The sequence below is a fragment of the Talpa occidentalis genome, unplaced genomic scaffold, assembly GCF_014898055.3.
Source record: "Talpa occidentalis isolate TD23 unplaced genomic scaffold, MPIMG_talOcc4v2.1 talOcc4.10, whole genome shotgun sequence".
Lineage (NCBI taxonomy): Eukaryota > Metazoa > Chordata > Mammalia > Eulipotyphla > Talpidae > Talpa > Talpa occidentalis.
Window position 1 is genome coordinate 33383677 of NW_023600993.1, and position 22449 is coordinate 33406125.

General features: G+C 49.8%; 1 protein-coding gene across 1 annotated transcript; it reads right to left on the minus strand.

Annotated features, from left to right (window-relative positions):
* Nucleotides 1-1506: 1506 nt before the first annotated feature.
* On the minus strand, nt 1507-16949 carry CSPG5 (chondroitin sulfate proteoglycan 5). The gene is made up of 5 exons (XM_037528158.2): nt 16687-16949; nt 14931-16041; nt 11354-11542; nt 9427-9502; nt 1507-2052 (listed from the first exon to the last, which is right to left on the minus strand). Exons 1-5 carry the CDS (start codon nt 16781-16783, stop codon nt 1891-1893), a joined length of 1635 nt encoding a protein of 544 aa, XP_037384055.1. The 5' UTR covers nt 16784-16949; the 3' UTR covers nt 1507-1890.
* Nucleotides 16950-22449: the final 5500 nt, after the last annotated feature.

Genomic DNA, 22449 nt, shown 5'->3' on the forward strand with positions numbered 1-22449 from the left:
ATCCTAACCATGCCAAAGCCTCCAAAGTAGATAAGGGTCAGTACTACAAGTCAAAGAATGCCAAGGATTGTTGGAAACCAAAGGGCTACAACCCAGCATCTCAATGTGGAGTGCTCCCCAAAAGCAAAGAGCAGACTTAGCTTATGGTACCAGTGGAATGCCATCTGGGCCAGAGTCCCAAAAGGAAAACAGAGGACATCTATTATCAGTAAACAGGAGGCTAGGGAAATTGCACCAACTCCTCCACTGTGGACAACCAAAAAGCTGTGTAAACATCTGACAAGTATCACTGAGCCAATGAGATACTAGTAGAATGATATCCCAGAGAAGACAGGAACCCGGACAGGTGAGCCCAGCATTTGGAGCCACCTCTTCCCTGGAGGCACTTGCCCATTTGGAAGAGGTGACTAAGAAAATGACTTACGTTTCTGATAGTCTTGCAGGGCTAAGGACAGGAGGAATTTGGAGTACAGAGACAACAATGGTAGGGCATTGATGAACCACTGCCTATTAAGGAGTGTGACCCCAGAGGATTGTACCCCAGGGCTAAGGGCAAAACCAGTACTTGCACAGTCTAGAGGTCTCTGATCTGTTATCTCTGGCTCCAAAAATCTCCAACATTGAGCCTGAATTAATGCAATCCCAGAATTCTAGTATCCTCTGAACATCTGGCACAAACGAATGCAAATCTTCTCAAAAGGGCAAAATCATGTTAGTTCTCAAAATATTTCAACAAATTCTCAAAACACAATGTCCAGCATGAAATAAACAATAATAGGGCACATTATAAGGCAGATCAGGGAGAGCCAGCAGAAAGTAGGTGACAGAAACTCACTCACAGGGTTTCAGGTTATTGGAATTATCAGAGATTAAACACAGGAAAATAGTTCTAATTCTGGTTATTTGAAACCTTAATACTCTAATCCATCCTCATTTGCTCCCAGGATTCCTAAAATTCCCCTCCTGCCTGACATCACCACTATCTCCAGAGATGTCCTCTTATTGTGAAAGAATGACAGTATTCTTAATAATAGGTGCTAGAGTCTTTATGGACTGAATTGTGTCCCTCCAAAAGTCATATGTTGAAACCCTAACCTCTAGTATGAAGGTGTTTGAGGATAGGGCCTAAAAGGAGGTAGTTAAGGAAAATGAGGACAGCGGGGTCTAATCCAGTAGGACTGGTGTCCTCACAAAAAGAGGAAGAAACACCAGAGATTCTCTCAATGCATTTGCACAGAGAAAAGGCCATGTGAGGGCACATGAAGAAGATTTATGTTCACAAACCGGGAAGAAACCTTGCCAGAAAACTGCCTGTTGGCACCTAGATCTTGGACTTTCAGTCTTCAGAACTGGGAGAAAATGAACTGGTATTATTTAAGTCACCAGGTCTGTGGCATTTTGTTATGGCAGTCTGAGCTAGTATGTTGGCCATTTCCGGGATGTCAAATGTGTTTAAAGATACATCTTCAATGAAAGTAAGAATTCAACTCAAACTGACAAGAACGGGTAAGGAGTAGACACAGTGACATAGGAAAATAGATAGCTTTTTAAAAAGTTTTATTTCAAGAACTTTGTTTTTTACTGGTATTTCAAAAAAAGGTGGGTCAAAGTACAAAAAAAAAGTCAGTTGAATAACAGCATAGGTTTAGAAATCACAGCCGCAGAAGCAATGTACAGACAGCACAGACAAAACAATCCAATGTATGCAATCCTGTTCAGGTTCTTTGCTTATTTTGTGTTTTTCCCCTCCTGTACAAAATACACCAAAGCATGCCATGAGATCAGAAAAAGAAGAGTTTAACAAATGGTTACAAGAAATAGACTGTACAAGAGGAGATAATGTTTCTTCCCCTACCCCCCGCCCCCCACTTCCTCTCTTCTTGCTCTGCTTTAGGTCAAGTTATTCTGAAGACAGTTCACATCCAAGTCAGCCTGGTCACCTTTGCCACCCTCAAGTTTGGGAGACATGGAGTTCTGGATGTTAAATGACTCCTCCTCTTTCAGGCAGGACTTGAGAACTTCCTGGATTTTGTGGGGAGCACTAGGATCATCCTGGAAGAGGAAAAATGGTGAGGAGGGGCAGGAAGGAGAGAGTCCCAGGCTTTTCTACCTGGCTGAAAGAAACATAACTGATGAAAGGAAGAAAGCGCTAAGATTTGGAATGAACCAAAGTAACTCATCAGCAGCTGCTTCTTAGTAATGTCATCTTCAAAAACAATGGCCAGATATAGATGAAAATTGCGTTACAAGTACCTTCTAGTTTAGGTCAACCAAGGATTTCTCTTTGACTGAGACTGGGGAGAAACAATCCCTTTTAACGCTATGTCTTAAGTACTTAGCCTGTTCCCTCCAAATTCTCAGGTGTTGATGAGCTCTGCCCAGCCTGCCAGTGCTCCTTCCCATGGCCCTCCATCCTGATTGGTCGGGGAATACTTCCTGTCAGGGCATGTGGCGGGGTGTGCACAGGACTCTGGTCAAGTGAAGCCAGAGTGGAGCCCTTCTCTCCATGGCAAACATACGTCCTCTGACTAGAAGTCAAAAGTATGGGAGCCTCTCACCATCAGTTTATCTACCCAAAGACACTACTTAAAAGGTTTTTTCTCAATCCAAGAGTGGATGAGTCCAGTTGCCTACGTGGACTTCCACACTTTGCATCAGATAACATTCATGCTGCTGGTTCACAACTTATTTTCTTTTTTTAAAGATTTATTTTTTATTTATACAAGAGCTGGGGTACAGGCCAGAGATGCGGGAGGGTGAGAGTATTCACCAGAGACAGAGTGGGGAGCTGAACAGGCAGACAGACCGAAAGCACTGCTGAGGGGAGCAGTGGGCGCGACAGGAGAGGTCTACCACGCCATGTGGGACTCTCCCTGGCTGGCTGGGAATCGAACTCGCGCTGCAGAGGCTGCAGACAGCTTCACAGTGTTGTTCTCAACCCGCTGCGCCACGGGGGAGGCCCCATAACCTATTTTCAATGTGCACCATGCTCTCCTGCCTATCCACGTATGTTACTTGTAGTCCTATGACAAGTCCCTGAACCCAAACTGAATCTGCCAGTTAGAAACATCTTCAGGAAAACCACAAAGTTCTCCAATTCTGCTTTCAGGGCATTCAAAAAACTCTTGTCTTCCCACCATTCTTTTCTTTCAGAACCACCAAAGAAATTTTAACCCAGTGCAATTCAGTGGGCCTAACTTTGTCTGGTATCCCCAATAACTACTTTAGGTGCTTGGAAATCTGCTGATCAAAGAGGTTGTATAACCACCCAGGCAGGGGCATAGGCGGTAAGAAGGGAGAGAAGGTCCCTATCTGACCAGCTAGTGCAGACCTTTCTTGTTTTAACTACTTCCAAAATTCAAAGTAATCATCCTGCTCAAGGACCATGGCATTCTTCATAAAGCTTGGATGAGCTCTTGTCCATGCTGCCTGCTTCTGAGTTTGACCCACAACAGTGCTAAGTTAGGGTAGCGAGTAGTTGGAAAGAAAGTAGGGAAAGGTCCAGGAATATGTCAAGACACTAAGTGTTCAAAAATATGTGCATATAGAAACCACAGTCTCCTGCCCCTGTTGCCAGCCTCACTTAGCATTTATTCAGAAGACTAGCCTGAACAGAGTGATTTAATAGAATTTCAAACACCGCAGATATGACTTATGGACAACAGTTGTCTCATTTCCAATGAGATAAAAATAAGAGGAAATGAAATTAATAAGGTATTGAGGCAGATTTCAGGCAAGGTGCCCATGCATAGTACACACAGACACTTGATATTTTCTGTCACTGCTTGGAAAGATCCAGAAAAACTTTGAAATCACACACTCTCTCTCTCACACACACAGGTTTTATGAAGAGGGAAGTAGCATGAGGAACTGCACCTTTTATTTTGTGTACTTCTATCTCATTGGGGGGATATATTGGACATAAGTACTTGAAAGCTGAGCCATTAAAGATCTTGGGTAGAATGGACAGTGAAATCTGGGACAAGACAGGATCACCTATATTCACCTCTCATCTCCCAAGTGTGAAACTCACGTTCATGATTTTCCAAGATAACCTCTCCCTACCCTCCATCACACACACTTTGGGGAATATAGGGACACAGGGACATTCTCATAATGTGAAAAAAGGTGGGGTTAGTGAGTCCTTATAGATAAGGGCAATAAAATTGTGATCCCATGAAGGTGGGGGCTAAATTAAACCTTGCCTCCAGGGTTCATGGGCTTTGGAAAGATGAGAAAGTTGCCTTCTGGGTCAAAGGTAGGAGAAGTGTATGCTACAATTAAGAAACAGGTATTCGAACAATGAAGTTAAGTCCCTCCAACAAATAGATGGAGTGTCTAAACCAAGATGGAGCTATCCTAACCCAAGTGTTTCCTCCAGCACTCAGTCCTATTAAGGCTAAGATTACTGAATCTCTCAGCAGAAGGCCCACCCATCTGCCTTCAGTTTAGCAGAAACCCCTCATCACCAGGGAGCCGGACTGCCATCTGGCATAAGTCCTGGGAACTACTGTGCACACCCTCTCCATTCATACCCCAGTTGTATGGGCATCCTCAGCACAGGGGTAGTGGAGGTTCATACCTGGACTCTGACTTGTTTAGACATAAATCTCTACCAGAAGGTGGTGGCAGTCAATGCTTTACCAAATACATGGAAGAAAATCTGAAAAGAAAGATTTAAATGGGGGAGGAAAAGGCACTAAGGGACAGCATGGTGATAAACTGATAAAGTAAAATCCTGGAAGGTCTGTCAAATTCTTGGACCTGCAACATTCCATTGATGGCACAGCTGAGAACCTACAGGGCAGCTCTCAGTGTTTGGGCAGGTTGCCTGTGGATTTCAGGTGACTTCATTCATGCTGTGTATCTGGGCATCATCCAGATGCCCAGGTTATTTTATTTTCTACACACAGGTCATTCCTCCTAGAAAACTTGCAAACTTCCACAGCAGGGGTTGAGGAGCTCCTGATGATTCCTTCCCAGGCTGGCTGCCCAAGTTACACACACTCAGCCACTGACTCATGGTTACAGGGCCTTGTATCCACCCAGGAGGGCCCAGGAGGGCAGCACAAGATGACGCCAGGCCTGGGGGATAGGGTAGAGGCAGGGGTGCGGAGTACTGCTCACCCATATTCACAACCAAGCCTCGCCTCACAGACTTCAAGCAACTCTTTTTTGCTTGAAGTTTTTCAGTGCATGGCTGGTAGAGATTATTGGTACTGGGCAGGAAAATGATCCACTCAATCCACTTTACCTATAAAGGAAATAACTCCTCTATGGTGATAAAAAGAATTCTCCAAAATGTTAGGAAACACCAATATCAACAAGGAAATTGGGGGCGTGGGGGAAGAAGAAGGAAGAGAAGAGACTAAATGAACAGGCTTGACTCAGATGCCTGTCAGTTCACCTCCCAGCTTGCTGGAGCTTTTCTTATGTCCATCCTACTGCCCAGCATCATCTGTAAGCAGTCAGTGTGGTGGCTGAAGCAGTGACTAGGGCTTCTCTTCAAAATAAAGTGGCAACTATCTTAACTGTCAATGCCCACAAGATCTTGAATATCAGGTCTGATTTCTGGCTATGTGGACAGAATTAGAGAAGAAGGTACGCAACCTACCAGTACACCCTCCTTTGGCCAGGAGAGTCATCCCTACACCCAGAGCTTTGTCAAGAGGGGACAGGATGTCCCTTGCAAATGACTCTCAAGATCCAAGAGGAGTCAGAGACCACTTCTGTGAGGGAGGCCCTGAGTGTTGCTGAGGCAAACCCCCCCTCCCTTCTACCACCAGCCTTCTCAGGCCAAGTCCACCATGTCAAATGATCCTCTGCTCTGCTCTATTTCCAAGACTTGCCACACTCTGAACTCAAGGTCACTGGTAGCTTTTACTAACAAATGCCTTGCTTTCCATCAAGATGGATTAGCCAAAAAGAACAGGAAACCTTTCTCTGATCATGCAACCAAGTCCTTCAAGATGAGCTCTGTCCTCCATCCCCCTTTGGGTTAAAGAAAGTTGTCTATACATGGGATGCCAGAAATGCACTCCTCTACTCTATCAGGCAGAGGGAAGGAGGAACTAACTGTGGACAATGAGCACCCTGACGATAGGCCCCACTGTGCTGGTCAGACTTGCTGCCCACACCTAGGAGACAGCAGATCTGACAGCAGAACCGAAACCCTGTGACAGGCCATCCATAAATGACTGACAAAATGCATATTATTGAAAAGGGCTGCTTGGGCCTCCCCGGTGGCGCAGCGGTTGAGCGCTGGGTTGCGAAGCTGCCCGCAGCCTCTGCAGCACCGGTTCGATTCCCGGCTGCTCCCCGGCCACCGGAGGAGGGTCCCACATGGCGCGCAGATCTCTCCTGCCGCCCGCTGCTCCCCTCAGCAGTGTACTTCGGTCCTTCTGCCTGCTCTGCTCCCCGCTCTGGCTCTGGTGAATTCTCTCACCCTCCCGCGCTTCTGACTGTACCCACTGCTTGTATAAATAAATAAATAAATAAAACAAAATAAATCTTTAAAAAAAAAGAAAAGGGCTGCTTAATGCAGGGATGGAATATCCCAAGATGAGCAAGACTGTCCTGCTCAAGGTACTTACATGGTTGTGGGCTCATTATGGGGTCATCAATCTTAAAGTGTTCAGGACATCTTGTTTCCTTGGTCATTACATCTACCTTGAACTTATTAATATCTTGGTACACACCAAGTAAAATATCATTCATTTCTTTTTTTTTTTTTTTATAGAGGCATGTTTTATTTATTTATTTTATTTGTTTGTTTGTTTTGTTTTTACATGCACTGGGTACAGTCAGAAGCGCGGGAGGGTGAGAGAATTCACCAGAGCCAGCGTGGGGAGCAGAGCAGGCAGAAGGACCGAAGTACACTGCTGAGGGGAGCAGCGGGCGGCAGGAGAGGTCTGCACACCATGTGGGACCCTCCTCCGGTGGCCGGGGAGCAGCCGGGGATCGAACCAGCGCCACAGAGGCCGCGGGCAGCTTCGCAACCCAGCGCTCAACCACTGCGCCACCGGGGAGGCCCCAAAATATCATTCATTTCTACCCTTCATATCAGACACTTTATTTTTTTTAAGGTTTCCTTTTTTTCTTTTTTTTTTTAAGATTTAATTATTTATGCATAAAAAACTGGGGTATAGGCCAGAGATGCAGAGGGTGAGAGGATTCACCAGAGACAGAGTGGGGAGCAGAACAGGCAGATAGACTGAAGTACACTGCTGAGGGGAGCAGCAGGCAAGTCAGGAGAGGTCTGCTGCACCATGTGGGTAGCTCCCTGGCTGGCCGGGGATCAAACTCACACTGCCAAGGCTGCGAACAGCTTCACAGGGCTGCTCTCAGCCCCTTGTGCCACTAGGGAGGCACTATATCAGATACTTTAAAAAATTATCCTAGATTTTCATGTCTTATTTAGATTGACCCCCTTAACTCTACCACACCAAGTTCTTCTTTTCTTGGGTTTGGTGGACAAGGTCTCATTTGCTATTATTCTCTTTCCCTTTCTTTTTTTTTTTTTAATTAATTTATTTATTCATACAAGAACTGGGGTATAGGCCAGAGGCACAGGAGGGTGAGAGGATTCATCAGAGAGAGAGTAGGGAACAGAACAGGCAGACTGATGAAATACACTGCTGAGGGGAGCAGCAGGTGTGACAGGAGAGGTCTGCCGTGCCATGTGGGATCCTTGCTGGCCGGCGGACCGGGATCAAACCAGCGCTGCAGGGGTTGCAGACAGCTTCAAAGAGCTGTGCTCAACCGCTTGCGCCACCAGGGGAGGCCCCTCTTTCCCCTTCTGAGGCTACACTTTTCCCCACCTATAAAAAGAAGGCAATGATCTACATCTGTGTTGTCCAATGTGGTGGCAGGAGCCACATTTCAAGAGCTCTACAGTCACAGTAGCTAGTCGCTGCTGCAGTGGATAGTGCAGATATAGAACAGTTCTATCTCATAGATAGAACGTTCCACCAATAGTACTGGTGTAGACTGTTAGGGCTCCTATGGCCTCTAATAATGTATGGTCCATTATTTCACAGAACATCAAACTTTTCTCTTAAACTCCCTTGTTTCTGTCTGAAGCGTTTTTTGTTTAGCTCCCTTATCTGTTTAATGATGTATTTACCTTGAGATAAGGAGCCTGGGTCATGTGCAGAATTTTTGGATTTGGACATGATATGATATAGGGCAACACAGAAGGCCTTTAGAAATTGGTGTCTTCTGGGCCTCCCCGGTGGCGCAGCGGTTGAGTGCTGGGTTGCGAAGCTGCACGCAGCCTCTGCGGCGCCGGTTCGATCCCCGGCTGCTCCCCGGCCACCGGAGGAGGATCCCACATGGCGCGCAGACCTCTCCTGCCGCCCGCTGCTCCCCTCAGCAGTGTACTTCGGTCCTTCTGCCTGCTCTGCTCTCCGCTCTGGCTCTGGTGAATTCTCTCACCCTCCCGCGCTTCTGACTGTACCCAGTGCTTGTATAAACAAAAAAACAAACAAACAAACAAACAAATAAATAAATAAATAAAAAATTAAAAAAAAAAAAAAAGAAATTGGTGTCTTCAGAAAACAATGTATTGGGTTTTTATTGGTTTCAACTGATATTTTTAAGTCTATCCTCCTAAGACTAGAACTTACCCCTCGATTTTTTATTCCATGAACATTTTAGGCTCACCTTGTACCTAATAGTGTAAGCCTGCCAGTTTTTAGGGTTTTTTTTTTTTTTTTTTTAAGATTTATTTATTTATTATACAAGCACAGTCAGAAGCATGGGAGGGTGAGAGAATTCACCAGAGCCAGAGTGGGGAGCAGAACAGGCAGGCTGACAAAATACACTGCTGAGGGGAGCAGTGGGCACAGCAGGAGAGGTCTGTAGCGCCATGTGGGACCCTCGCTGGTGGCCAGGGATTGAACCGGCACTGCAGAGGCTGTGGGCAGCTTCGCAGCCCAGCACTCAAGCACTGCACCACGAGGCGAGGCCCAGTTTTTAGGGGTTTTGAGCAGTTTCAAGGACATGGTTTTTCTGGTCATTCCAAAGAGCAAACACCATTGGTTCCATTGACCATCAGGAGATTCTCTAGCAATGAGCATCCCTAGCAGAGCCCTTTCTCCTGAAACACCAAAACGAGACTCCAAAGGGTGAAGCTAAACACTATGCGCCATCTTAGAAAAAGATCCTTTCCACTACCTATGACTCTGCTTGGGGATACATCTTTTCCCCACCTTCACTGCCCCAACTTGTTGCCCTAAGCTGATCTCCAGAGCTCTGAGGAGTGGCTCCACACTCTGAAATAGACTGAAGACATGGGCAGGGGCTAAAACATGTATAAGGGTACATGTGAAGAAGACAAGTTACCTGACAGATAACGTTATCATAGTGAGCCAAGGCATGGGCATGAGGGGAGGAGGTACGAGGAATTTCACAAAATTTCCTTACATTTGGATGAGAGCCCTCAGCAATGGTGGAGAGGGAGAAGTTATCGTTGTGGAGCTCAGATGGGGTCCGGAATTTGCTGGTTAGAACAGAAAAAGAGAAAGGAAAATGTAAGCGAAATGATCATGGGAAAATCTGACAAAGCTTCATAGGTCAAACACTGTATTCCAACAAATGCCATGGACCCTAGTGAGATGCACCATTATTTGATGTACCATGAGAAGGAAACTCATACCATTTAAACCAGGACTTTGTCGTCTAGCATTTTTATTACATACTAGTTCATTTAGACAGTGATATGAACAGCCATGGTCACATTCATGCATGCCAGGCAATTGCAACTACATCATGACTGCCATCTGGCCAACAGTGATTATAAGATGCCAGTGATTGGAAGATACAAACCAATTTCAGAGATGTTAGTATGTGAAAAAAATGTGGATCTTAGAATCAATACACGCAGCATTATCTATAGTGTCCTGGACACATGCAGCATTATTAGAGCAGTAACCTGGCTTGGGAAAGAAAGTATGCAGGGAGAAACAAATGAGGCAGCATCTGAGCTGAAGAGTTTCAGGAGTCATGCTCTGTGCAAAACACATAGGCAGTTAAAGGGAAAAGGCCTGGAATGAGGCTGAGGCCCTGTCCCTGTTCATAGTTTTTGCATCTTCCTTGGTAGTTGCTCCTTCTTTCTCTCATCTTCATCAGCAGCTGCCTTGATTTAGGAGACACACACCGCCCCCCCCCCCGCCCCGCCTTTTTCCCCCTCCCCCACCACACACCAGCTTGGGGAAGTAAGGTCCCGGCTAGTGATCACATGTACAGATACACAGTCTGCCTCAGTGCACAGGCACAATGGAGGGGCCCCTTCAGCCCCATGACAATTAGCTGAAAGGCTGCAGAAAGTTGCGGCATCTGCACATTACAGGAGTTTACCCAGCAAAGGAGCAACAGATGGTGTTTTGTCCTTTTCCCAGGACCCAGGGAAAGTCCTTCAGTCACATTCTCTGGTGAGAGAGTCTCAGGTCAGGGGGAAGGGATTAATAGGACAACAGGCTGAAAGGGAGGTGGGGGCAGTTCTGCATAAATTGTCTCTTGGGCTTTTTGTGATTTCCATGATACTTCAGAAGGTTCTTTGCTTAGTGATAGGAATGATTCATACTGTATAAGGCCACATTCAAGTGTTCAAGGCATGAACTTAAAGGGTAAATGCATGTGGATTCTCATATGAACACAACACTCACTCCTTTGATAAAGGAAGAACTGAAATGAGATTCTGTATCTCCCTATGGCCCATAAAATCCACAGTAGAGGAAGTTAAATCTAGGCCTCTCCCCCGGCTGCTCCCTCAAATTCTACTTAGAGGAGATAAAGAGGATTTCTTTAAGTTTCTTGTACTTCTGACTGGACCAAGAGTTGACAAGCTTTGAAAAGCAACACTTGGCAGTGCTAAACCCTTTCTCCTCAGCATTCAATGAGGAGCAGTTGGTATTGAGTGACAGCAGACTTGAGGGTAATGGAGTTATTTCATGCTGATTTGTGAGCAAGATTCTCACTCTAGCTATTGGCTGTTAAGACCAAGGGTGTCAGGAAGCTGGTGCAGTTAAGGAGGGCTGCAGGAACTGAACATAATAATGTACTTGGGACCAGAGGTAGGAGTTGCTATCCCCTGGTTTCCTTGAAGCATCCTCTATCTCAGAATGGAGGGTGATAGGAACGGGACTGGACAGCTGCAGCATGGCACAGGGGCTTAGTCTCAGCTGTAATTCCAGCATATTCTGTGTAGGATGGATAAGGTTGAGAGAATCTTTGATACGGAAAACACAACTAGGGATGGAGAGCAAGTGCTAGAAACCCTCATGATAGCATCCTTGGATCAGATGGAAGAGCACAGTGGCAGAGTCAGGGTGAGGCTGCCTGACACACTTACTTGGTCCTCCGCAGCTTGGTATTCTCCGTCTTGAGCAGATAGAGTTTCTTGGCAAAGAACACGGTCATCATGAAGAGCAGGAGCAGTACGAGGGCAGCCGAGCCGACAGCCACACACATCACCTGGAAGTCGGTGATGATGGACTCACAGCGCATCCCCTTGTGCCAGATGTAGTCCTGAGTGTTGCACCTGCATCAGCGACAGAGAGACTGAGGGAGGGGCAGGCAGCTGTGGCCACAGCAAGTTTTCCCTGATCCCAGAACTTATGTCAACAGCCTATTCTATGACCATCTAGAGGTATGATGTCCCTAATCTGTGTAGACCTTACAGTTGATATTTATGCCCCACCCTATGAAGTAGACCTCTGACGTACATAATATAAATGAGGCAACCACACACTGAAAATTGAGTAAAATGGTTTGTTACATGACTATTAAGTGACCAAGGGGCAAGTGAACCTTGCCTTTCCACCTTGCACACTCAATGGGGACAATCAGAGTATTCTGTCAGGCCCCTCCCTGCACTGCTCTCTGGGAGAAAGAAAGATGAAAAACAAGATGAATAGGAGCGATGGCTACAAAGTGGCAGGATCCACCCTACACATGAAAACCTATCTTGCTGCTTTGCAGTCTCATCTAGTTCACACGGCTAACCAGACAGTGAAAAATAAAGAAGTGACAGACAAGGACAAACACAAAGCTGGATGTATGAAATTCTCCTCCTATCTTTGCAAACCCCAAAGTTCTGCCCCTAAAGCTTCCTGTCCTAATAGCGTGAGAACTGTCATGAAAGCATAGTGAGAATCAACCCTCTGGGTGGGTTTTACCCTTTTGTTGAGTGACTTTCTCTTGCCCTTGGGGACATTCCCAGGCTCCAACTCTTCCAATGACATTGCTGTTTCCATGGGAACCAGGCTGCTTCAAAGAGGAAAGATGTGGAAGGATAGAGAGGCAGCAAAGGAGGGAGGACATGAACCTTAGGGTGAATATAGACAAGAGAAAGGGATCCAGAAATGGGGAAATTATTCATGGGAGAATTGTCTGCTCTACACCCAGAATAGGGTGGGCAGAGAAAGCTAACAGGGAATTCTTTCTTTTCCCCCTGATCCTCTGCAGCTATCTGTTTGAGGACGCTAGGGAAAGCAGACCATTCTAACCCACTGTTCTAGAGAAGTTCTGCTACTGCTCTGTTCATTTCCCTGCAGTAGGTCAGGGTGACAGAGACAAAGGCACGCTGCAGTCTGCAACTAAAGGCTCAGCAGTATCCTGTGAGTGGAATGCAAAACAGTTTTCAAGCCACTGACAGGCCTGGGTGTACATAGGTGGAGTAGGAATCTCTGATAGGGAGGCCCAAATATGATCCTGGGAGGGCAAGTGGGTCAGAGGAACTAGAACAGAAGCCCTTCAGAGGATCCATGGTTCAGCAGAGCCATAGAGCTTAGTGAGGAGGACAAGCTTTCTCTTCTTTCCACTTGGGAGTACCCTGAGAGCTCCTGGAGGTTCTGGGGACTTTTCTAGTTCTCCAGCGGCCACACGAACTCCAATTTTCATACTCTATCAGGGAGCTTACTTTGAAGGTAAAAACTCAGGTCTCCAATAGGATGAACCATAATGATTTTGCACAAAGATTCCACAGCTACCAGGCTAAAATTATCACTATGGTCCCCCTAAATAAAGTCTGAAGAGCAAAATCACAAGATTTCCACATATTACTGGTAGCTCTTAGCCAACTGGCAAGATCTCATTGCCATAATTTCCTCCTTTTTTTTTTTTTTTTTTTTAGAGGCATGTTTTTATTTATTTATTTGTTTGCTTGTTTATACATGCACTGGGTACAGTCAGAAGCGCGGGAGGGTGAGAGAATTCACCAGAGCGGGGAGCAGAGCAGGCAGAAGGACCGAAGTACACTGCTGAGGGGAGCAGCGGGCGGCAGGAGAGGTCTGCACGCCATGTGGGGCCCTCCTCCAGTGGCTGGGGAACAGCCGGGGATCGAACCAGCGCCGCAGAGGCCGCGGGCAGCTTCGCAACCCAGCGCTCAACCACTGTGCTACCGGGGAGGCCCATAATTTCCTCCTTTTAGCAATGGCTAGACAATTCCAACCAAAAATGTGTGGACACTTCCTACATAAGTAACCCTAAAGTCAGGATCATTTACAGAAAACTTCAGTCAGGAACTGGAACTCAAGCCTTAATGCCAAGGGCCAACATTTATGCTTTCTATATGCGACTCTTCTATCAGATCAAGAACTACAAAATTTGAAACCTTCACATAACTCCACAAAAGACCAAGAAAACCTGGGAATGACACTTAAAAAAGAAACTCAGACTACAGAAAAACTCCCCCAGGCCAATGGAAACAAGCCCGGAGGACTCTGAAGACTCTACTCCACTTCTAGGTCCTGTAAAGGATAGAGACAAGCAAACCACCCACATCACCCGTGACATGTGATTCTTCCCAAAAAAGTCAGGACTTTCCAGTCAGTTAAATACCTCGCTGCCTGACTGTGAGGCCAGGTGTCTGGAGTAATTATGATGAGGCAGGGGGTTGGTGCCCCATCGTAACTGCAGACAAGCTAAACTGTCTAAACCATTGTGGACCAGTATCCCAAGGAAGCCAAGGTAGAAAGGGAAAAAAAGACTATCCTAGTTAAGGCACCCAGCATATCTGCAACATTAGGACAGCCTCTCAGCTTGAGTTGCTCTGGGTTTGCTTCTAAAAAGGGATCCATGGGCCTCCCCTGGTGGTGCAGCAGTTGAGCGCTGGGTTGTGAGGCTGCCCGCAGCCTCTGCGGCGCCAGTTCGATCCCTGGCCACTGGCGAGGGTCCCACAAAAAAAATAAAAAGGGACCCACACTGGGGCCTCCCTGGTGGCGCTAGGGTTAATATGCAAGCTATGAAGCAAACCACAGCCACTGCAGTACGAGTTCGATCCCTGGCCAGCCAGGGAGCTACCCACATGGCGCGGCAGACTTCTGCTGTCTCACCTGCTGCTCCCCTCAGCAGTGTACTTCAGTCAATCTGCCTGTTCTGTTCCCCACTCTGTCTCTGGTGAATCCTCTCACCCCTCCACACCTCTGGCCTGTACCCCAGCTCTTGTAAGCATAAATAAAAAATTTTAAAAAAGGGACCCACTCTGACTTTATATGCCCACACCCATTTGTGCCCTGCAGAGGTAAGGGGGTGGGGGGCCCTCCTTCTACAGGCATTGCTCTGAGGGAGTGTTCAGCAGCACCCCTCCCCCTCGGTTTAGGGGCCTACTCTTTTTGCTTGTGTAGTTAGAACTGTCAAACAAAAGCCCTTCAAGCCAGCAGAGTTCTCTTTCTACCATCCTTAGAGAAGTCCCTTCATTTTGCCTTTATAGTTTAGTGGTTTGGAAAAGAACACACCACTTAAGAGGAAACACAAATTCTATTTCTCAGGACCCTCTCCTAGTGATGACTCTGTAGAAGACACCAGAGAATCTGTGAACCTCCTCTTGGAAGCTGTGCCTGTCATGTTCCCCTCTTTGCTAACTCTGCCTCCTCTGCACACTTCAGTTCTTTCCCAAGCCCCTGTGCACCTGCCTGCCACACCCTTACCTGCAGAAGGCCCCTATGTTCTCCACCAGGTAGCACTGGCCGCCGTTGTGACAGTAACTCGGGAAGAGGTCGCACACTGACCGGCAGGAGCCGTTGTGCCGCACAAAGCCGCTGCGGCACTCAGTGCCGTTCCCGCCGGGGACCAGATCCTGGCCTGGCTCTCCTGGGCGGGGCCTGAGGGCGATGCTGCTGCCGGGGACCATCCCCAGAGTGTGCTGTGGAGGGACAGCGTGCCACCGACTGGTGGGCTGGCCCGTGCCGGGCCCCAGACCAGGCCGCTCGGTGGGCACCAGTAGGTCACTTTCATCTTCCAGGTCTCCCCCGCCCACTGCATCCTTGTCGTCCTCCTCCTCCTCGTCTTCCTCCAGGTCATCATAGAAAGATGTGGTGGGGTAGAAATCAGATTCATCAAAGGGGGTGAAGTCATCGTATAAGTCCAGCAGGCTCCAGGAAGGGGTCTCTCCCTCAGTATCAGGATGGTGCTCTGAGGTTCCTGGTGACCCTGGGAAACTCCCCAGGTCAGCACCACGGCCCTCACTATCCAATCCTTCGAAGTAGTCGATGTCAATTACATCTGAAGCCGGCTGGGGCTCCAGTGTGCCCTGAAAGGGGTGTGTGGGCTCTGGCCCATGGGGGTCAGGTGTGCTTGCGCCCAGGTTCAGCCAAACCTCCAAGGGGCTCTCCTTGGGGATGTCAGAGCCTGGGCTCAGCTTGTCACCAGGGGTGGGGGAGAGTGGTCCTCTAGCCTCTGTCGCCTCAGGGGCAGTGGGAGGCATCAGTGATTGCCCGAGGACCTCATCAGGAGCCGGGAGAGTGGATGGAAGGGTCTGCGTGTCCCCGCTGCCTGCCTCTGCGGTCACTCCTCCCAGGCCTGGGCTGTCAGCCTCCAGCCAGGCGGTGTCTGTCACCGCCGCAGATGCCTCCAGCGTCTCTTCCGCCCCGACCCCTTGGCCCACCGAGGCCTGCTCGCCGGCGGGCGCGGTCCACGAGGTCTCATCTTTCCCAGCTGCGGGCAGGCCGGCCTTCTCCCGCGTGCTGTTGGCACGCGGCTCCCACGTTCGGGCGCTCTTCACCTGCTCCTGCGCCTCGACGGCACTGCCCGCCTCGCGCGCTGTGGGCGGGAGAGGGGCGGGGCATCAGGGAGGCGCCCGCGGTAGGCCCCACCCCGCCCGCGCCGCCAGCCCGGGCCCGCGCGGCCGCCGCCGCTTCGTTTCCCAAGCCACGCCCCCCGGGACAGCCCCGCCCACCCCGCCTGGAAGCCGGGATCAAACGCGGTCGTCCCCGCTCAGGCTCCGCCCCTCGCGCTTCAGACCCGCCCCCAAAGGACCAGCAGTCGAACCGCCGCGGCCCCCAACTCGGGCCCCTGGCAGCCTTCCCTTCAGGGCCGCCCTTCATCTGCAGCCCCGCCTGGAGTCGCACCCTTAGGGCCGCCCCACCCCAGGCTCCGCCCTGAACTGGCAGCCTCAAGCCCCCCATCACAGACAGGTCCCGCCCCTAAGTCTCACCCTCAGGCCCCGCCCACCCAGCCCCTCCCCCAGCCCACACCTCGATCCGCACACCCGGGTTTGGGCGGCCCCCCACTGCTCAGTCTCCCCCAAGCCCCCCATCTTCTCGCGCGCCCCTCCCCGGCCCGGGCCTCGGGCCAGGCGGTGCCCCGCCCCCTCGCCTCAGCGCGCGGACTCCGCCAGCACCCGAGCCCCGCGGGACCCGGCCCGGGGGCGCGAGGGTCCCGGGGTCCGGCGCGGTCACTACCTACCCGGCGCGGCCCCGGCGGCGAGGACCAGCGCGGCCCCCAGCAGCAGCAGCAGCGGCGGCGCTCCCCGGCCCGGGCCCCCGCCTCCGGCTCGGCCCATGGCGCGGCGCCCCGACCGCTGTCCGCGGTCTGTCTGGCTGGCAGCGCCCTCGGCTCGCCGGCCGCCGCGCCTCCCGCCCGCGCTGCGGCCGCCTCAGCCCACGGTGGGCAGAGCGAGAAGCCGCATGCCGCGGCGCCGTCCGCCACTGTCCCCGCGCCCCGCGCCTCCCCGCCTCCCGCGCCGCCGCGGCCGCGCTCAGCGCCGCCCCCACCCCGCCCGCCGCGGCCGCCCCGCCGCACGTAGCTCTGACGCCGGCTCAGTCCGCCTGCCCGGGGGACAGACAGACCCCCGGCTCGGGACTGGGAGACACACGGACGTGGAGTGGCGCGGGGGCCGGCGCACAGCGCCGCGCGGCGTTAGCCGACAGGTGCACGCGCGGGAGAGCTGCGGGGCGGGGCCGCGGCCCCGCCTTCTCCTTGAAGCGCGGGCGCGGGCCCCCCACCGCGGGAACCCACCCGCCACGCTGTGGGCACGGAGGGGGGCCCAGACGCCCGCAGGCTCGGGGCGGGGCTCGGGAGGGCCGCAGGGGGCGGAAGCCCGAGTCCGTGCTGTGGCGACGAGCCGAGCCCCGGACGCACCGTGTCTCTTGGATTTCTGCACCAACCTGGTGCTCTGGGCTGAGAAGGTCTCGGGGAGGTCTCTGGGTCTCCACCAGGGCGGGCCAGGCGCTGGCCCGGCCAAGCAAGGGGCCAAAGCCGACAGACAGCCCAAGCTCTAATCCGATCAGACCTAATCCATCAGCAGCCAAAGCCAGACCTCGCGCCGCCACGCCCGCCAGAACGCATCCTGGCGGAAGAGGGAAAGACCTTCCTGAGACTGCGTCTACCCCTCCTTCCCTCTTACCTCCCTGAGGCAGAGACCTTTAATCCCAGTCCCTTACTCCCTCGCAGACACCCTGCCCACCTTGAGTTCCATGCAACCAAGGCTCAAGTTCCTGGGTATACCTAAGCAGCCTAGATTGCAGCCTCGGGCCACGTGACGCCAGCCCAGGTGTTAGATGTAGTCTATTGACCCTGTCCACGATCACAGTGCGGCCCAAGCTGATTCACCCCTGGATCGCTACTTGGTAGGAAGGCAGCATCGCGCCCTAATCACCAGTTCATACCAACCATCCACTTGATGATTATTGACCCCAATGGTGACATTCTTCGAGGAAATGGGGCAACTTTTGTATCTGAGAGATTAACTCCCTCGGCACTACAAGACGGAGGTTCTCTTTGCTAATCTCCAGGATGCATCTCCAAATGGGGTTGCTTTGGTTCCAAGTCTTACTCTCACTGAACTACTACTGCAACCTTTGCTCAACTTTGGTGTCCCCTTCCCTCCAGGCCCACCTAGCAAATTCCTTAACCCAAAAAAGCTCCGTTTCTATCATCTCCCACTCTGGGCAGCCTTTTCAGCTTGCTCCAAGCAGTTAGACACTTATGTCCTGATCTCATTGTCTACAGCAGTAATTCCCAATCCGACAGCAAGGCACTCCACTGAACAACGCCAGGCACAGTAGCAGGCACAGGAAGGCAGGAAGAAATGGAAATCATTGTCTCCTACCTCAGAACCTGGTTCTGGAGCTCCCTGTAAAGGGGCTGACTTTCCGAGGCTCTTTCCTTGGCTTCATGCTGCTTCTGTGGACACTAAATACCAAGAAATACAAACCTCTGAGCAGAGGGCAGGGTAGGGCTTTGCACTTGCCTCATGGCCAGCAACACTAAACACCCTCAGACTTCATCTCTGCTTCCCTTGTCTGTAGTTCCTCTGCTCTGTAACTGACTCTTGGGTGGTGGCTTTCACTTTGAAGATCTCGCTGAACATTTCTGCCTCCTCTTTCCTGAGGCTGGTCTGTGTGGGAAGGAGGTCTCACAAGATGGGTCTCTGAGATCATGTTGTCTGCTGCCCTGTTTTTCACAAAAAAAGGTATGAAGGGGAGCTCTTCTCTCACCCATGTCAAAACTCTACTTCAGTTTGTTTCTCTTTTTAATATATTATTTTAAATTCAATTTTTGAAAAAAAAATAAACATATGGTACAAAATAAAAGATGAAATGTCTCCTTCCTCAGTGTCTATTCCTCAGCCACCTTCTTCCCTGCCCTGGAAACAAATTTTGTTACCACTTTCTTCATTTTGGGATTTTAAATCAACTGCTGCTATTCAGTTTCATTCTTATTCTCCTTAGTAGATGTCAAGAGCAGTTTCGGAACTGAGCATGGTGCACCTGGTTGGGTGGCAGTTCCAGAAAGTGTGTGGAAGCCACTCATCCAAGCATTGGAGTGTGATGAGAAGGGCAGGAATCAGTCAGGTCTCTGTGATCTTGGAGTCTCGTGAATGTGGGAAACAGAGATTGTCAAATAAATGTAATGGATTTTTTTCTGGGCACATGGGCTAAGGGAGGCTAAAAAAGATATAGTAACTAGAAAGTGAAAGGAAATTAAACCCTATCTGGAGCTTACATCCATGGCCTCACATTCAAGTCTCATGCATTTAGGGATCAGGGATGCTTTGTGAGCAATGGTTTTTGCATGCCTCTGAGATTCCTATTGGGTTTGGCAACCTGCCTCCAGCACCAAGGCAGGCACAGGATCATTACCATGGCTACAGCCTCCCTCCATGTGTATAGAAAGTTCCTGGCTTCACGAGGGGGCTGCTGCCCAAGGCAGGCGCTGCTTTAGTTGCTATGGTTGGGGATATACTTCTGTCTGGACAGGAAGCAGTGTGGCTCCTGGTTTTAAGTCCTCAGTAGTAACCTATAACATTTTAATGAGTTGTTAGTTTTCATAGTGCTCTAATTTGTCTTATTCCTCACAGCCATACTACAAATATCTTATCAGTCACCTTACACATTTGCAAAGTGACACTGAGAATTAGCAACTTTGTCTAGTATCATGCTGAATTGGTAAGGCCAGGACTTGACCTTGACTTATAAACTCTTTTCATTTTAGTAGGCACCATTTCTCTCCCCCTTCCTTCTCAGGTCTTTCATTCTTGCTTCTTAATTTCAGAAGAGGAATCAAGATGCAGGGGTCGAATCTCACTTGGCAGAATGGAAGCCCTACTTCTACTACCACTTCCACATTGGTATTTGAGTTAATGCGATGCTTTCTTTTTTTTTCTTTTTTTTTTTTTATAGAGGCATGTTATTTATTTATTTGTTTGTTTGTTTGTTTATACATGCACTGGGTACAGTCAGAAGCGCGGGAGGGTGAGAGAATTCACCAGAGCCAGAGCGGGGTGCAGAGCAGGCAGAAGGACCGAAGTACACTGCTGAGGGGAGCAGCGGGTGGCAGGAGAGGTCTGCGCGCCATGTGGGACCCTCCTCCGGTGGCCAGGGAGCAGCCGGGGATCGAACCGGCACCGCAGAGATCGCGGGCAGCTTCGCAACCCAGTGCTCAACCGCTGCGCCACTGGGGAGGCCCAATGCGATGCTTTCTTAATGGGGAACAGCACTTAAGCCCAGACTCAGAGTCAAAAAAGGACATCTAACTTGGCCTCTCTTCTGCAAGGGTAGACTCCCCATTTTGGCTGCAGGTTATCAGCTCTATGATCATTTTTTTGGTTATGGGTTGCTGGGAACTGGTCTTCTGTACCATTACCAGGAGGGGAAGAGCCAAGGTCAGGGGCCTGAATTCTTTGTGCTGACCACCACCAGCCCACTGCTGGCTATTTTGCATTTTTTTTTAAATAAATAAATCTTTTTTTTCCATGTATTTATTTATTTGTTTGTTTATACATGCACTGGGTACAGTCAGAAGCGCGGGAGGGTGAGAGAATTCACCAGAGCCAGAGCAGGGAGCAGAGCAGGCAGAAGGACTGAAGTACACTGCTGAGGGGAGCAGCGGGTGGCAGGAGAAGTCTGCGCGCCATGTGGGACCCTCCTCCTGTGGCAGGGGAGCAGCCGGGGATCGAACTGGCGCCGCAGAGGCCATGGGGAGCTTTGCAACCCAGCGCTCAACCGCTGCGCCACCGGGGAGGCCCTATTTTGCATTCTTAATTGCCTAAGTGCTCTCACTCCAGAAAACACCATCACAACCTAGAGATGGTCATCCTGTCTGGGAAGTGGGTCTGCCACAAAACTAGAAAGGACTCCAAAGCCAAGTCAGTTAGGAGAAAGCCACACAGCATAACACACTCAGGACCTCAGATGTGGAACTAGGCTTGTGTACCTCAGTCTTGCTACCTCAGTACATGGCTTCTCCAAGTGCTTCTTGGGAGCCCTGTCACTATTGCAGAATAACTAGTTTGGGCTAAGGAATGCCCCATTCTATTTGGGTGGTCATGAGGAACCCATCAATGACAGTCAAACCAGCCACAGAAACTAGCCTTTCCAAAGGGGCTTAGCAGCTCTGCTGCTTCCTAACCTCCTTGACCATCTGGTAGTGAGGGCCCTTTAGGTTACTAGAGAACCAGTGTAAGGCATTTTCTTTCCTGTCTCAGTTGCTGATGGCCATGAAGATTATACCCTAAGGGTAGATGGTGGTAAGGTGGCTGCTAGTTATCAGTCACCGGGCTCTTCTCCATAGGTTTGGAAGGGCCTGAGGGGGCAGCGGGGAATAAAAATGGTCCCAATTGTGCAAGGCATGGCAGGAGCAGGAAGAGTGGGAACAAACAAGATTCTCGCCCCTTGAAGTCCCATGAGAACTGGAACAAGGCCAGGTACGCCCAGAGATAACTAGCTGTTTAGGTTGGTTCATGTAACTCTTCCTTTGGATAGGCAGTCTTGTCTCAGCTGTTTCAAGTTCAGTTCAGAATCAAAGGTACATAAAGACAAGGCTTGGTGGTAGGGTTAAAAACAAGTCACAGGGAAATGAAGTTGGGGGAGCTGTTCCCAAGGAAATCCAAGAATGAGTCCTAGGCTTGAAGGAAGGGGAGCACTTCCTTCAAGAACATACTTCTCTGGGACTCCCTGGTGGCACAAGGGATTATCTTAGCACTATGAAGCAATCCACAGCCACTGCAGCACCGAGTTCAACCCCTGGCCAAGGAATTAACCCACATGGCGCAGCAGACCTCTCCGGTTTCGCTTGCTGCTCCCGTCTCTGGTGGTCCTCTCACCCCGTGTCCCCAACCTCTGCCCTACACCCAAGCTCTTGTATGCATAAATAAAAAACAAAAACATACCCCTTCCATTCTGAAAGCTAACTTCCTTAATTGGAGATGAGCTATTAACAGGGGATCAAGGCGCTTGCTGCCAGGAGAAAGTCTCCCTTCAACAAGAACAGCTGAAGTGCTAAGTTCTGAGAACTGTAGAAAGAAGCTTTATCATAAGTCTCAAGCAGATGTCTCCACAAAGAAATCCTGAGACTGGCATTGTGTATCCAAATAAAAGGATGCTCTGATTACTCAGATGGAGGTTTTCTTGGAATGAAGGTCAATCCTCAGGTTACCACACCCAGCAAGATAAAAATTGTGGAAGAACACCCATTTCACAGATCATACATATTATCCCCCAGAAAACTCAATTGGTTTTTTCATGAATACCTAGATCTATCTTAAACAATCATATTAACTATTCATATGGTCTGTTATACCCCATCCTGTAAAAAAGTGGCCTAGAGTATAAGGGCTTCTACCTTCTTCATAATGACTTCACTGCAAGCAAGATCCAGTGCCTGACACACAGTAGACTCCTGTTTACCAGACTACAGGGCTGATGGAATGAGAGCCATCAGCTATGG